Here is a 17,409-nt window from a genome sequence, read left to right as displayed (position 1 = left end):
GGACACCAAAACCACCACAAATACAAGTCCGTTGCCAAGTATCTGAATTTTAATCACATGATCCTGGGGATGCTGCAAACAAGTGTGAAAAATGGTCATATATCACCTTTTTCAATGTAGTTGTAATTTTGAAGAGTCACAAAATGAACCGTTGTAAGTCAACAACTCCCTGTAATGAGCAAGTTTCATAACTCTTGGGCCTTCTACTCATTTTTCAAAATAGCCAACACCCAAGACATCACCAAAGTCAAACAGCTGGAAAGAATACACCTTTCCCTCCTAGATAAATCTATTTATTCATTTATTTGCTTGTTACCCTAGTTTTCTTTTTAAAAACCCTTTAGATTACAAATGTATGAGCAATATAAAAGGTATAAAAACAGATTCCATAGATCTCTACTACATTGATACAAAGTGCATGACTACATACAATTCATCTTGCATTACTACTTGAGGAAGAGGGAAAGGGAGGAACGGTCTTGCTGTAGTAGTAATAAATAAATAAATACAGAAGAAGAGATGATCCATATTATAGTTACATACAATTCATACTGTAATTGTAAATGCACAGAAATGTTGACCAATATTGATTAGAATAAGCATCAACCAAGAAACCAAAAGGAAAAAGATAACCAAGCATCCTTCAGAGTTTACTAAACCAGCAAAACTGCCAAGGTATTAGGTCAATCTGAGGAAAAGAACAATTTTATCCTCCCTTTAGAATAAATCTCCTATTTACAACAGGGGATAGGGGTAGAAGTAAGGCCATTAAGGGTACCCTATAAAAGTAGGAAGACATTATTTCATTTTCATATTTGTCTGACATAGCACAACTAAAATTTAATTGTTAGGTTAAAAAAAAAAACCCAAATAAAACCAGGCACATTCATAAAACAGTGCACTGCAGAATCAAGTCAAAATTCTCATGCTATTCAAATGAAGTAAAACAAAAGTCAAAACCAGCAGAATTGTTGCCGGGAAGTCCTTATTTTGAACCCCAAAAGCAGGCAATCACTCATTAATCAGAATGCTGATCCTGTAAACCGCTTAGAGAGGGCCATAAAAGCACTATGAAGCAGTATACAAATCTAAATGCTATGTTTTAACAGAAGCTGTTCCTGGGTAATCAGAGCATGAATAAAACAATTTTTAAAAAAACGAGGAATCATAATGCTTCAGTTTACCCTATTTCTGAAGCAATTTTGACATAAAACAAGGGCCTTACTGAATTATACAATAATTAACTACAGTAATATTGCCTGAAAGCAATAATGGGATGTGTAGGAACTTAGAGCCACTAAAGGGACTCACACAGAGATATTGGGGGGAAACCAGGTAATTTGTTTTTCAGCTTTTTGACACATGAGATATTATCAAATTGGGGGTAATCATTAGGGATGTTAACTAAGTAGCTCTGTATTGAAAGGCTGGGCAAAGGAGGAGTTACAACAGCTGGGACAAAGATTCAAGAAGGATGAATAACATTTACTATGGCTAGGTGGCATAAATGTACATGTGGGTCTCTGCAAGCACTCAGTGAATCTGGGAAAATTTTTAAGAGAATATATTACATAATTCCATCTCTCCAAGGCTGGTGATTGAGCTCCTGTCCTATCTAGCAAGCCTACTCAATTATTGATTCCAAACAACAGTCAAGCTCAACTACAGTGCAGAAATAAGAATGCCATGAGTTGCTATACACATATTTACAGAAGACATAAGTCAAAATATTAATTTTTCCTTTTTCAAATGGCATAGAAAGCATCTTCAGCCCGTTTAAGGCGAGTGGTGGGAAACATTAGTATGGAATGTTCCTAACTTGGATAAGAAATAAGTCAACAACAAAGAAACTCTTTCCTTGCATCAATTACCCGCAGTCTTGTTTGTGGGGAAAATTATGATTTAAGATAGTGGTAACACCCCTTGGTCTGATGAACCTTCACACTTGCCTGTCAAATGCATCCTCTGTCTATTCACACATACAGTATTCCTATCCAGAAATACTAGGTCAAGTGAAACATCTTTTTATCGTTGCTGAAGCATCAGTAGTAAGAATTAAGAACTCCGCCAACCCTACAGCATATGCATGGTAGAGAAGTTTTATACCAGCTTCAATATCCAAGTTTACACTCTGATTTACTAAAGCAGCACCCTTTGGAAAATAAAAAGCCTTTCAACTCTAGCAGAATTCCCAGCTACATGAAGCAGAGGTGAAATCCATTTTTTAAAATACTGGTTCTGTGGGCATGGCTTGGTGGGCTTGGTTAGTGTTGCAGGGGAAGGATACTGCAAAATCTCTACTCCCACTCTACTCCAGGGGAAGGATACTGCAAAAACACCCATTCCTTCCCCACTTTGCAAAATCTCCATTCCCACAAAACTCTGGGCCCAGCCAGATGTGGCATTTGCCGGTTCTCCAAACTACTCAAACTTTCCGCTCCCGGTTTTCCAGAACCTGTCAGAACCTGCTGGATTTCACCCCTGATATAAGGGTTCCAAATACTGAGGACTGGAAGAGCAGAATAGTTGCAGGGAACTCTACTGGAGATTACCTTAGAGCAGTATTTTTCAACCAGTGTGCCGTGGCACACTAGTGTGCCGCGAGACATGGTCAGGTGTGCCACGAAGAAGGAAGCTCAGGTTCCGGTCTCGCAACTTTTTGCTGAGAGAGAGAGTGAGAGTGAGAGAGAGAGAGAAAGAAAGAAAGAGAGAGAGAGAGAAAGAGAAAAAGAAAGTGAGAGAGAGAAAGCAAGAGAAAGAACAGAGAAAGAGAGAGCAAGCAAGAGTAAGAGAGAAAGCGCGAGAAAGCGCGAGAAAGAAAGCAAGAGAGAGAAAAGGAGAGGAAGGCAGAGAGAGAGAAATGAGCAAAAAGGGGAGGAAAAAAGAGAAATGAAAAAATGATTGAGACAGAGAATGAGAGGAAAGAGAGAGAAATAAAAGAGAGAGAGAAGTGACTCTTGATTTAAAGCATATGATAAAAAGCACCTAAAGAATAAGAGAAAAAACCCCCAGCCCTCATCTGTTTTTGGAAATGGTTCAAGAGTGTGTATACACACACACACACACACACAAGGGTGGGGAGGAGACAGGGATGGAAAAAGAGAGGAGAGTGTCTTAGGGTGTCATTTTGGTTGGTGGTGTGCTCCAGGATTTTGTAAATGTAAAAAATGTGCCGCGGCTCAAAAAAGGTTGAAAATCAGTGCCTTAAAGTCATCATTCCTCTCCAGAGAGAAAAAAATGGCTATCAATCTTTTTATTATGCCAAGCAGGAACACTGCTTATGACAAAAATATATACTCTGCATCAGGGATGTCCGAAGAGTATGATTAGAAAAGTCAAGATGGCAACCCTGATAATGCAACTGAAGACGTCTCCTTTTTTAAAATCAATGTTACACATAAAAAGAGGCAGCACTTTGATTGCACTACTTCGGCCGCCATCTTTTTTTCCCCTTTTTTAACCATACCCTGCAATCATCCCAGCTCCACATGGGTCACCAGCCTTCCAGTTATTAGGGTGGGAACAAGGCTGAACAAAATGACACACAGCAGCAAAACGACACACACAGTATCACCACGTGGCCAATACTCCTTAGTCTTTTTTTCTGAAAAAGGTAGCAAGGGATTCTGAATTAGTAGAATGCAGTAAAAAAAAAAGGGGGGTATAATAAAAGTCTTTTGGCAGCATAGCATAGGAAGGCCACTTCAACCAATGGCAGAAGAGGCTTCATCTGTCTCCTTCTGCATCTCCTTTAAGGAAGTCACCACTCTTCTTGACTGGCGATGGTGGAGGATGGAGGAACCGGCAGTGGGGATTTCTCGGCTGCAGGCGGCTTATTACGACAGCAGGGCTTGAAGAGATGGGTGTCTATCAGGACTTCTCCAAAGCGCCCTTTGTAAATTATTCCACAGCAAACCTTTTGCCTTCAGGGGAAAAAAAAATAAAGCAAACGGTTACGACATGTATAAATTTATTCAACTTTCATCTCGCCAGATTTTCACCGACTCTGGATGGCTCACAGCCATCCAATAAAGAAATCGCAATAAAATAAGGCATAAATGTTGTAAGCTGACCTGAGTCTTCGGAGAGGAGCGGCATATAAATTTAATAAATAAATAAATAAAAATATAATGGTAGATAAATCCACAGTAACTGAATTTAAACATGCCTGGGATAAACATATATCCATCCTAAGATAAAATACAGAAAATAGTATAAGGGCAGACTAGATGGACCATGAGGTCTTTTTCTGCCGTCAGATTTCTATGTTTCTATATAATAATAATAATAATAATAATAATAATAATAATAATAATAATAATGATGATGATGATGTAAAGTTTTTTTTTAAATGGCAAGCACGATAAACACCCTGGCCTCAGGACCAAATCTTTGTGATTGTTCTAAACAATAGCACAGGAGGGGCCATATTTAAAGATAATTTAAAAATAATTTATATGTACTGTTTTCCCCTGAAAATAGGACCCAACCAAAAAATAAGCCAGATGGATGCATTTAGTACCATATTTCTCCAAAAATAAGAGCTAACTGGAAAGTAAGCATTTCCGTTGACGTGAGTGTGCAGCTCTAGCTAATCTTAAAGCATGAAGGAGATTTGCAGATCAATACACCTGCTGACTGTGGTCGCAGCATTTATCACTCCTGTCCAAGAAAGGATTAATATTGAAAAGGGTGGTGGTGGGGAGTAATTTGAAGACTGGAGTTTTACTCTTAAGACAACAACAGGCCTTGTGGTCCAATTCATGCTCTGCATGATATCCGGTTACTTTTACCCACTTGTTTAAACACCAGTTTGAGTCATCAGCTGTCTGCAAATGCTGCCTAATTGCTGAGGGAACGGAAGCAGCAGAGTCTTGTAATTAAGATTACATTTTATGCAATTATGTGCATTTCTAACTTCTGTCTCTTCCTGAGTTTCCCTCTTCTAACATTCAGTCTCCAAGACCCTTTCAGGTACGGTCTTGCTGCCATCAACTGCTCTTCCTTTTAAAAATTATGTTTGTATGTACGTCCATACACACACACACACACTTTCACTGCTTGAGTCTGAGAAATACAGTGGTACCTCTACTTATGAATTTAATTCCTTCCGTGATCAGGTTCTTAAGTAGAAAGGTTTGTAAGAAGAAGCAATTTTTCCCATAGGAATCAATGTAAAAGCAAATAATGTATGCGATTGGGGAAACCACAGGGAGGGTGGAGATCCTCTTTCCTCCCAGGAGATTCCTAGAGAGGCCCCATGGAGACTTCTCCCCACCTTTTCCGGCACTATTTCCTCCCAGAAGATTCCTAGAGAGGCCCCACGGAGGCTTTTCCCTGCCTTTTCCAGCCCTCTTTCGTCCCAGGAGATTCCTAGAGAGGCCCCACGGAGGCTTCTCCCCACCTTTTCCGGCACTGTTTCCTCCCAGGAGATGCCTAGAGAGGCCCCACGGAGGCTTCTCCCTGCCCTTTCCAGCCCTCTTTCCTCCCAGGAGATTCCTAGAGAGGCCCCACGGAGGCTTCTCCCCACCTTTTCTGGTTACAGTTTCAGAGGCTCGGGTTCTTGAGAAGAGGCAAAAAAAAATCTTGAACACCCGGTTCTTATCTAGAAAATGTTGTAAGTAGAGGTGTTCTTAGGTAGAGGTACCACTCTAATACAAGATCCTGCTAGGAATAATAGGGTACACAAATTCACAAATGGGGCATTTTCACCTTTTCCAGTAGGTAAGATCCAAAAAGGAGAAGACAGGTGTACGGCTTGAACCCGGCGCCATCTCAGTGTCTGAACCATCGTCAGACTGGTTGCTATAGCAAGGTGAGTGGGCTGGAGAGGCACTTGAGGTCGTGCTGTGAGCATCAGAGTCTATAGGAAGAAAGGAAATAATTTCATTAAAATAAATTGAATGGGCCATTCAAGGAGAGGAAGTGTCTGTTGTATCTATTAAATCTGAATTCAACGTCTTGTCACTTAATGTCTTTCGTATAATAATGCAATTACGCAGATGTGTGATTAGGAAAATGACGTAAATCAAATTAATAAATGCAAATGAACTCTTTTAGTCACCAAATGATTGTCCAATTTGCGTCAGATAACATTTCATAATTTCCATAGAAGATCCCGATGCAAATTTCTGTTAAATCGTTTTATTCTATGTAACACTGTTTTTAAACCCAGAAATGTTTATCAGAGATGGACTTTGATTCCTCAGTGTTTTAACGCAACATAACATGAAGAAAAATTAAGATTCTCTCCATATAGTTTTAATGCAACATACTGTATTTTTTCAGAGTATAAGACGCTCCAGACTATAAAATGTATAAAACTTTTTGGGGGGGAGGAAAACAAGAGGAAAAAAACCTGCCTCTCCCTCTCAGCAATTTTCCTCCTTGCAGCAAATAGCAAACAGCCTGTTTCAGCTTCAGCACAGCCTGATCAGCACAGGAGGCTAAATGTCAGTTGAATCAGCCGTTTTAGGCCACAAGGTATGCCTTGGCCAATTGTTGCCTCTGGGCGCCCCATTTTCAGTGAGTGAGCTACATTCGGTGTGTAAGACACACCCAAATTTTCATCCTCTTTTGGTGGGGGAGTGAATCTTATACAGTGGTACCACTACCTAAGAATGCCTCTACTTAAGAACTTTTCTAGATAAGAACCAGGTGTTTAAGATTTTTTTGCCTCTTTTTAAGAACCATTTTCCACTTACTTACAAACCCAAGCCAGGAAAAATTTCCCAGGAAATTTGAAAGCAGCACAAAGGCCCGTCCAGTTTCCTGCTATTCCCCCTGGATTTCTCTCTCTGGCGCAGTATATGGGAGGGAGCCGGGCATATGGGAGGCGTGTGCTCCTTCTCGCCACCTCAGAGTCCCCACCCCCCGTTTTTAAGCCTTAAAAGGTTTGGATTTTTTTGATTCCCTTCACCTCACCTTCTTCCTCCAGCAGCAACTGTCCTTCTCCTTTTCTTCTTCCTCCTCCTCCTCCCACCCAAATTCTGAGCTTTTATTTCTTTCCTAATGGGTTTACATGCATTATTTGCTTTTACATTGATTCCTATGGGGAAAAAATTGCTTCTACATACAAAGTTTTCTACTTAAGAACCTGGATTAAGTTCTTAAGTAGAGGTACCACTGTACTCCAAAAAATACAGTACAGGAAGTTTTCTGTGAGTTGACACATTTCTTATGGCAACCGCAAAGGCTATTTTCCTCCTGATTTCTCTTCAATCTTAATCTAATAAATCTGAACTTTACAATTTTGGGAAAGATAAAACAGTTGACAGTAAACACAAAATTCTTACTTCAAGCATACTGTGTTATTCCTTTTCTCATCAGACTTGTTTATGCATAAATATGGCATAGTGAATAATTATTGTTAGCCTCCGATTTGTATCAAAAATTATATATAATGGTTTGGAGTAAACAGGTATTATCTTTTGTCAGGGCATAAAATCAGCCAGATTGTGTTTCCTCAGAGAAATTGACTGATACTGAAATATCCTCCAGTCTTTCACTTAAATACAAAAATAATCTGACAAATTAAATAAAATTCATCACCTTATACAACTGTGAACCTACTTTTAAAGGCAAGCTGTGAGACTATTAAGTATCAAGAATCAGTAAACTAAAAGTCCTCCTTGCCGACTGAAAATACAGTTGAACTGTTACAGTGATACCTTGTCTTACGAACTTAATTGGTTCAGGGACGAGGTTCTTAAGGTGAAAAGTTTGTAAGACGAAACAATGTTTCCCATAGGAATCAATGGAAAAACGATTAATGCGTGCAAGCCCAAAATTCACCCCTTTTGCCAGCCGAAGCGCCCGTTTTTGCGCTGCTGGGATTCCCTTGAGGCTCCCTTCCATGGGAAACCCCACCTCCGGATTTCTGTGTTTTTGCGATGCTGCAGGGGAATCCCAGAATCGCAAAAACGAGCGCTTCGCTGGCAACGGAAGTCTGGAGGTGGGGTTTCCCAGCGAAGGGAGCATCAGTGAAATCGCAGCATCGCAAAAACACGGAAGTCCTCGAAACCCCACCTCCGGATTTCCGTGTTTTTGTGATGCTGCGATTTTGCTGAGGCTCCCCTCGCTGGGAAACACCATCTCTGGACTTCCATTGCCAGCGAAGCGCCTTTTTTTGAGTTGCTGGGATTCTCCTGCAGCATCACAAAAACACGGAAGTCTGGAGGTGGGGTTTCCCATGGTGGGGAGCCTCAGGGGAATCCCAGAAGCACAAAAACGGATGCTTCGCTGGCAACAGAAGTCCGGAGGCGGGGCATCCCAATGGTGGCGGTGGGTTTGTAAGGTGAAAATAGTTTGTAAGAAGAGGCAAAAAAATCTTAAACCCCGGGTTTGTATCTCGAAAAGTTTGTATGACCAAGCGTTTGTAAGACGAGGTATCACTGTACTTCAGATAAAGACAAGGAGTCCTTGTGGATTTACTCCACCAGTTGTTGCCGATTATAGGGGCAGTGCTATCTCCATTTCAAAGTCATTGAGTTAGTGCTCTCCAAAGAGATTTCTGTTGTCATGTGACCAGCAACATGGAGCACTGTTAGCTTCTCACCGAAGTGGTACCTGTTATTCTGTGCACGGCCCTCAGAGCAAACCCACCGACTCAAAAGTCCCTTATTTCATTGTAAAATCAAACTCTTATTGCTAAAAGCACACACAGCGAAAGCAGATTTGAACGGCAAGGAAAGAGGGAGTTATTTTTCTCTCTCTGGAGCTAAACATCAACAATGTCTGGGAAATGTGCCAATTGACATTCCTTAGATAACAAGCCCATTTATCATTTAAGCATATTAATCAGCTCACCGAAGTCCTGAGCAAAAATCCTTCAGCAGAGAATGTCTTTTGTTGAGGCAAAAATCATGGTTTTGAAGCCTTTTTCAAGCGCACCCCCTCTCTACAATCTTTTCCATTGAACGGCATTGATTCCTCACACCCAATTACTCAAAATCCTTTGCTTTTGTATTGCCTGGAAGTGACATCACACCCCAAAGAGGCCAAGGCTGTAAACCAGGGGTCCCCAAACTTTTTACCCAGGGGGCCAGTTCACTGTCCCTCAGACTGTTGGAGGGCCGGACTATAAAAAAAACCCCTATGAACAAATCCCTATGCACACTGCACATACCTTATTTTAAAGTAAAAAGCAAAATGGGAATGTACTATTTAGAGGGAGGGAAGAAGTCTGAAATTCATATATGTTTATGTTTTGTTTTTAATTTTCTTTTGTTAACATCTGATTTCTTGGCTTATAGAAAAATGTATAAAGAAAGCACTTTGGCATAATGGTTAATAAGTTAGAATTATAATTGGTGTACTTTTTAAAGGAACATTAAGGAGGGAATTTAATTAAAAGAAAATGAATGTAACTGGATTATAAAAGTAGAAAAAAAAACTTTTGCAACTTTTTTGATGATATTAGTTACTAACAAAATACCACATTTTATTCATAGAAAATTAGATGGAACACTGTGTTGTGTCACTTACCCGTGGGCCGGATAAATGGCCTCAGCGGGCCGCATGTGGCCTGTAGTTTGGGGACCACTGCTGTAAACTACAGTGATCTCTCGATTAGCGCGGGGGTTACGTTCCAAGACCTCCCGCGCTAATCGATTTCCGCGTTATAGTGGTGCGGAAGTAAAAACCACCATCTACGCATGCGCGCCATTTTTTTCATGGCCGCACATGCGCAGATGGTGGAGTTTGCGTGTGGGCGGCGGGGAAGACCAAGGGAAGGTTCCTTCAGCCGCCCAACAGCTGATCTGCTCCGCAGCGCAGAGCCGAAGATGGGGTAAAGGCAAAGGGGAAACCCCATCTTCGGCTCCTCGCTGCTGCCGCGCTGCGGAGCGGATCAGGTGTTGGGCGGCTGAAGGAACCTTCCCTTGGTCTTCCCGCCGCCCAGGCAAAGGGGAAACCCCAAGATCGCTTGCCGCTTGCCGTATTGCAGCTTGGAGCCTTGCTTCGCCTCCTTCGCTGCAATACGGCAAGCGGCAAGCGATCTTGGGGTTTCCCCTTTGCCTGGGCGGCGCTGGGGCCATGCGGAGCCGCTCATCCAGGGGGGCGTGGACCGGCAAGGTGCCCTCCGCTCTCTCTCTTTCTCTCCCTGTTACCGGTGTGGTATAAGAGAGAGAAAGAAAGAAAAAGGAGGGCGACTTGCCAGTCCACGCCCCCCTGGATGAGCGGCCCCGCATGGCCCCAGCGCCGGACTCCGCCGTTGCCTCCGCCCTTGTTCGGCTCTGCAGCTGAGAGGCCACGTCCACCCCCTCCTCGGTGTCCCCGGCACCCAGCGTCCCCACGCCGCCTCCACCTCCCGGTAATGCGCCCGACCTCTGCCTCTCTCTTTCTCTCTCATATACCACGCCGGCAACAGGGAGAGAAAGAGAGAGAGAACTAGCGCGGACTTATTTTTTAATTAATATTTTTTGAAAAACCGCGTTGCAGCGTTTTGCGCTAATCGAGACCGTGCTAATCGAGGGATCACTGTAATACCTTTTACAATGCAACTCCTCTCACCTTCTCACCAATCTCCTATACCGAGGATCTATCCACTGACTTTCCACTCTAATGTCTTCCTCTTTGTCCAACTGGGACCACTTTCATATCAATCCCCTCTAGCGGTTCCTTGGATTCACTCAAGTAACTCTCTCCCTTACTCTCTGCATCAGCTGGCAACCCCACCGTCCCAGGGTATCCAGAGGGGCCTGGCTCATCCTCCTCAGACTCTGACATGACCTCAGGTAGACAAGGAGCACTCACAACACCTGTTTTATCTACTTGCATCTGCATGCTTTCTAACTGCTAGGTTTTCAGGAGTTGAAGCAAGTGACAGGAGCTCACTCTTTTGCATGGCACTTGGGTCTCAAACCTCGGCTGCTGGATTTCAGGCCGAAAAGCCCAATGTTTTAACTTCTCAGCCACCGCACCGCCCTCATCAGATTAAAAAAATCCATATGAACAGAACATACTGTGCCGCTTTAACTCTTTCTGGAGTTTGCTTATTTGATTGCTCTTCGTCCTGTTACTAGGTAGAGGTTTCATCTTCTTTGGCTTCAGCGTTGTTTTAAGGCTCGGTCCAGCCCTTGCGTCCACCACCTATAGGAAGGCAACGGGAGATCTTAGTGCCATCAGAAATAATAAAGGCCTTCACAAATAAAAATGGGAAAAGATGCTGAAGTTAAAAAAAAAACAACCTGGGCTGTCGGAGGTCTGATGCAATTGAGGATTGATTTCAGAGACTGCATCTTGAATTTTTTGTATGCCAAATAAAGGTTGAGTTTTTTAAAATCTAAAATGACCCCCCCACCCCCACCTTTGGGAACCAGGAAACAAATGGAGTAAAAACCCTGATCTTCCTGTTCCAGGGATACTATCTCTATGGTGGATATATTTATTATTTATTTATTGGATTTGTATGCCGCCCCTCTCCAACATATATATCCAACAGATGTTGGGTTTCGATTCCCATGAGACATCTTTTGACCTGAGCGGTGGATACTGGGCACCGAATATAGCGCCTTGGTGGAGGTCCTGGTCTACTAAGCTGTCCTCTGCAACACGAGAATGTGATCAAAGTTGTAGGCTGTGTAAATTACAACTTTGAATTGCCTCCTATTTTTCTCCTCCACTAACGATCCACCAGTGTGCCCCCCAATCAGCCTTTTTCTAACACTGTGTTCTCCATGGCTGTTTGACGTCAAATTCTCAGCACTGCCTTATCATGTAGGAGAAGAGGTGTGTGTGTGTGTAATTAAACATTCATCAACTTAAGAATTGTTACATTGCCACAAGCAGTCCAAGTCCAATGCCCCAACTTGAATTCCATTGACCCTATCTAGCACTAATATAAAGGTTAGTTGCTTAGATTCTTGTGTGTAGATAAATCTACTGAACTTCAACTTAACAGTATGGCCTTGAGCCTTTATGTTTGACAATCATTAAGCAAGTCTGAATGCTGCAGTCCTGATGTAGTCGGAATAATGCCGGGATAGGAAAAGCTGCCCCAAAAGGGTCACAATATACATTTATTTCACAACTTAAATGTTGTCAACTTGAATATTGTCAAATATCTTATTGACACGCAGGCTCCATTCAAATAAAACTTCACTTGGCTAAAATGGAATTCAGTAATTGTATTGGATGAACCCAGCCACTGTGCACATGCTTAGCACATGTGCTTATTTGCCACACAAACATTGTATACAAAGCTACAGACCACCTGCATTTACAAAAATGTATTGATGAAATTGAACGGGTCCAAAGACGGGCTACAAAAATGGTGGAAAGTCTTAAGCATAAAACGTATCAGGAAAGACTTCATGAACTCAATCTGTATAGTCTGGAGGACAGAAGGGAAAGGGGGGACATGATCGAAACATTTAAATATGTTAAAGGGTTAAATAAGGTTCAAGAGAGAAGTGTTTTTAATAGGAAAGTGAACACAAGAACAAGGGGACACAATCTGAGGTTAGTTGGGGGAAAGATTAGAAGTAACGTGAGAAAATATTATTTTACTGAAAGAGTAGTAGATGCTTGGAACAAACGTCCAGCAGACATGGTTGGTAAATCCACAGTAACTGAATTTAAACATGCCTGGGATAAACATATACCCATCTTAAGATAAAATACAAGAAATAGTTTAAGGGCAGACTAGATGGACCATGAGGTCTTTTTCTGCCATCAATCTTCTATGTTTCTACCTCCTCTCTCTCTCTCTCTCTCTTTTTCTCTCTCCCACTTTGCCTCCTTCTTTCCTTCTCTCTCTGCTTTTCTGTCTCTCTCTCACTTTCCTTCTTATTTGTTTAAATGCCACATTAAATATATACATCAAGCACCTCTGGGAGGCTAGATATATTATAAAGAGATTATATAAAATGTAAAACCTGCCATTTCTTACTAGGTATTGTAAAATTCAAAATAGTTCTACTAAGCCACAGTCAGAAAGATAAAGTACTTTACTAGTATACGTGAGTATATGTTTTAAACCAATTGCCATAACTTAAAAAAAGGTTTGGTGAGGACTCTGAGAACTTTCTGTCAGCTCAGCTAAACTTCTTTGGAGTAATATTTCTCAATCTTGGCAATTTCAAGTTGAGTGGATATCAAATCACAGAATTCCTCAGCCAGCATTGGACTTTTAGGAGCTGGGGTCCATGCAAGCTTAATGTTATCAAGGTTGAGAAATCCTGCTCCAGAGAGGGAAAATGCCTATTAACTTTTGAAAATCTTTTATTTTTGCAAAATATGACCATAAAGATGCTATTCTCCACAACATGTCTATTTTATCTTATGAAACACATCTTCTATTGCAGTGTTTCTCAACTTGGTCACTTTAAAAGGGTGGACTTCCAATTCCATAGCCAGCAAGAGAAACACTGAGCTACTGCATCCACATTAAATAACTGATTATGATCTGACTAAATTTCTGTTTAAAATTGTAATTTTCCTTGGATTTATGTGTTAATGATTTCATGTAACTGCGCAAACATTAGAGGATTGAGATCAGTGATGGGCTGCCAAAAATTTTACTGCCACACTGTGGGTGTGGCTTATTTTGTGGGTGTGGCTTGATGGTCATGTGACCGGGTAAGAGCGGCCTGGCAAATCATGTGGCTGGGGGGATGGCTTAAAGGTCATGTGACTGGGTGGGAGTGGCTTAACGAGCAGGATACGTTTTCAAATAGGTGCTTGGATTCTTTTTCAGTTAAGTCACATTATTTGAATAGCCACAAAAAGGGCAAATGATAGACAGCGTTATTTGTTGAGGAGCACAGTAACATTTTAAGATTTTGTACTGAACCCACAAGGTTCAGTATGGTAACAGATTAGGCAAGTAGCTCAATTTTCTTTAATTGCTTTAAAAGTTCAGTTCTAGATAATGATTAAAATGATTAAAGCGTTTCTGGGTAAAAACATACTATTTAATTGTTTTGTATTTTAAAAGTAATTAAGGATCGTACTAAGCTACTAGAGAAGGAAGGACAATTAAAAAACTATTAAGTATTCAATAAATATACTCCTTAAAACCCACCTCTGTCGTCAAGCGTGGGGGAACTGAGACATCTCCCCCTGCCTATGTAGTTTTTGTGCATGATATGACTGTATGTATGTTTTTATATATTGGGGTTCCTTGTTTTTTAGACTTTTTAAATGTACTATTGTTATTTTAGATTCTAAGTATTAGATTTGTCATTATATATTGATTTTATCACTGTTGTGAGCCGCCCTGAGTCTACAGAGAGGGGCGGCATACAAATCTAATAAATAATAATAATAATAATAATAATAATAATAATAATAATAATAAACCTACTATCATCACTGCATCCCCCCCCCCTCCGTGGGGGCAGAAGCCCATTACTAGGTGAGATATACCTGAATGTTATATTATCCCTATAACATAATAACATAGATCACTTCATAATTACAGTTCAGGAACTCACATGATTCCAATTCTTTTTTGATCCGGCTGGCAACTTTTTCCACCTTTTCACCAGAAGCACACAAGCATTGCAGATATCTCCTGAGCGAGCTTCATGCAGACTGTAAAGAGAAAGACTGTATAGGTCAATCCCTGCAAATAAGCAGCAAGGGAAAACACATATATTTACACACACACACCCCTTGACTTTCTGCAAGAGGCAACATTCCAAATGCATATCAATTTCTTGAGGTTACCTTGCTATGTTGAGATCACTTGCAAAAAACTTACTTCAAGATAGTTATATGAAATTGAATTACACTAAACTAAGCAATGGTGGAAGACAGATTTGGAATAAATAGTCAGTGTATTTTAGCAACATATTAAACTAGAAGTTATTTATTATTATTATTATTATTATTATTATTATTATTATTATTATTAATTTATTGGATTTGTAGACTCCGTAGACTCGGGGCGGCTAACAACAGTAGTACAAAACAGCATATAAATCCAATACTAAAACAATTAAAGTTGACATTATTTATTATTATTATTATTACTATTATTATTATTATGTTCTCCGAGATCTACACATGAGGTAGAAAATCAGGAGAAAAAAGTGTCCAAAAACTGGACTTTGTTTTTCCTGAAGACGTTTTGCTTCCCATCCAAGAATAATAATAATAATTAACAAAAATAATTAATAATAATTTATTGGATTTGTATGCTGCCCCTCTCCGTAGACTCGGGGCGGCTAACAACAACCAGAAGAAGAAACTTCTCCAGTTCTTTAATTCTTCAGCTTCTTCAGTCAGAACTGCAGAAGCTTGTTGGATGAGAAGTGAAACACCTTCAAAACCCCCCCAAAGAAAGTCCAGTTGCCTTTTGTCCCACCTTTGGGACAACCACACAGAACTGAAAACCTCTAGACATTCGAGGGGCGGGGGGAATGTTTAGCAGATCAAAGCACTAGGCTCTACTCTCTTTATTTGTTGCAGGATTGCCTCTGCGTCTTGCAAATGCCTCACTGAGATGAAACAGGACATTGTGGGGGATTCATTTGCCCTCTGGAAAAAGGAGTGGGTCTGTGACTTACCACGAGCACCAGAACAACCACTTCGTGGGCTCCAAATGTATGTCTGGTCCACAAAGTGTCTAATAGGCTCATGCAGGGTCACTGAGACCTCCAGCAGCCTCCTTCCAATCTTCAAAATCAGAAACCAAGGATGTGATAGTCCTAATTTCAGCCAGCTGGGAATTACTGCTTTGTCCTTCAAGCAGTTGCTTTCCTTCCCTTCCCACACAGACAACTCTTCTCTGCCAAGTATTTGTAAATGCAGGCGAGGGGGCTGCATCTATCTTCCAGACTTCCATGCTATAATTAGCTGGAAGCAAACCTCTCTACGTTTAAGCTGAAAGAGACAAACTCCTCTCGGAGACCTTTGCCAAATGCTGCAAAAACATGCGGCGTCTTTCGTGTTGCAGGAGATCCATGCGCTGCATTCAACGTTTCCCCTTTGCACAGCCCCAGCCCCAGCGTTAGACAAAACTACTTGCAGCACCTCTTACCCAAAACAGTTCTGGAAGTCCTTCTCGTATCGCTTGCTGTCCGTGAAACGGGAGCTTGAAGACTTGGCCCTGCAAATACAGCAACCCTCCAAACTGCGATACATCTTCGGTTTGTGAAAGCCAAACATTGTTCCGTCCCTTCCTCAGTCTGCTGGGATGACAGGGGGAGGTTGAGCTAAAAGAAAAAAGAAAAAAAGAGAGAAGAAAAACAAGGACACGTGAAAAGACGAAGAAGGAATCTCCTCCAGTTATGGTTCTTTTGCCAACTGACACTTTCTGCATTGCAATAAAAAATGTGCTCCGCCGAGCGCTCTAAATTAAGCATTACTACGACCGCCCGTCTCATAAAGGCAGAAGTCTCAAATCCATCTTCATCGCTATGGATCACACTGGCAGCCTTTTCCGCCCTTCCTCTCAAGGCAAAAAAGGATGTTACAGGAAATGCAACCAGACTTGTAACAAGGTGACCTGAGACGCAAGATGGAATGCCAAAACCAAAATGAAAAACAACTCCTGCTTTGTGGAAGGAGACAGAAACTATCTAGAAGGAGACAGAAACTATCTGGCCAACGAATGTAGTGTGTTTTGATGTGTGAATGGCAATGAATGATTTTAATCGTATTAGTGTTTTAAAGTTTCTTAAGTCATATTAATTGGATTCTTAAAGATATGTATACTGTACTGTATACTGTATTGGGTTTTTTTGACATGTGAGCCACCCTGAGTCCTCAGAGAGGGGCAGCATACAAATCAAATCAAATCCAACAATCAATAAACCAATAAACCAACCAACCAACCAGGGGTTGAATGATGGGCAAGGGGTTTATAATCACATCTATTCTGGGGGGGAGAAAGGCGAACAGTCAGACGAAACCAGGAAAGTGTTGTGACTTCAGCACTAGGATGCCTTCTCCACACAGGTGATGTGATAACCCGAAACTCTCACCATTCCATCATATTGGCTTCTGGGGACTATTCGTCCACATTCTTTCCACTTGCAGGAAACAAAAATAAAAATATAACTGAAGAGGAAGGTCTTAAGAAATTATCAGCCTTTCCAGGTAGGCCAGAAAGGAGACACAACCAAATAAGAGAATTCTATTTTATTGTAAAACTACATTAACAGAATCTTGCAAGTTTGAAAGAACAAGTCTTCCACTCTTATCATCTCCTTTATAGCTTGATAAACTAGGACGGGGGTCTGCAACCTTAAACACACAAAGAGCCATTTGGCCCACAGAAAAGAAAGCACCGGGAGCCACAAAACATTTGCCTTCATCGGGTAGCCACATCCTTACTGGGATTTGAACGTGGAGCCTCTCTTGTAAGGCAGTTATTTGTGAAAATAATAAATGAAGAATACAGAGAGGGGCGGCATACAAATTTAATAAATTTAATAAATAATAATAATAATAATAATA

At 41.1% G+C, this 17,409-nt stretch overlaps 1 protein-coding gene across 1 annotated transcript in view; it reads right to left on the bottom strand.

The window, feature by feature from the left end:
- Positions 1–277: 277 nt before the first annotated feature.
- Positions 278–17,409, bottom strand: part of SINHCAF (SIN3-HDAC complex associated factor) — a 33,422-nt gene continuing 16,290 nt past the window's right edge. Inside the window, exons 2-6 of the mRNA XM_070756374.1 lie at positions 15,989–16,163; positions 14,439–14,538; positions 10,965–11,091; positions 5,713–5,863; positions 278–3,923 (exon numbers count right to left, since the gene is read on the bottom strand). Of these exons, the coding sequence (XP_070612475.1) occupies positions 3,761–3,923; positions 5,713–5,863; positions 10,965–11,091; positions 14,439–14,538; positions 15,989–16,116 (669 nt within the window). The 5' untranslated portion in view covers positions 16,117–16,163 and the 3' untranslated portion in view covers positions 278–3,760. The remainder of the gene's footprint in view (positions 3,924–5,712; positions 5,864–10,964; positions 11,092–14,438; positions 14,539–15,988; positions 16,164–17,409) is intronic.

The sequence above is a fragment of the Erythrolamprus reginae genome, chromosome 6, assembly GCF_031021105.1.
Source record: "Erythrolamprus reginae isolate rEryReg1 chromosome 6, rEryReg1.hap1, whole genome shotgun sequence".
Taxonomy (NCBI): domain Eukaryota; kingdom Metazoa; phylum Chordata; class Lepidosauria; order Squamata; family Dipsadidae; genus Erythrolamprus; species Erythrolamprus reginae.
This window is presented reverse-complemented; position numbering and strand designations above follow the sequence as displayed.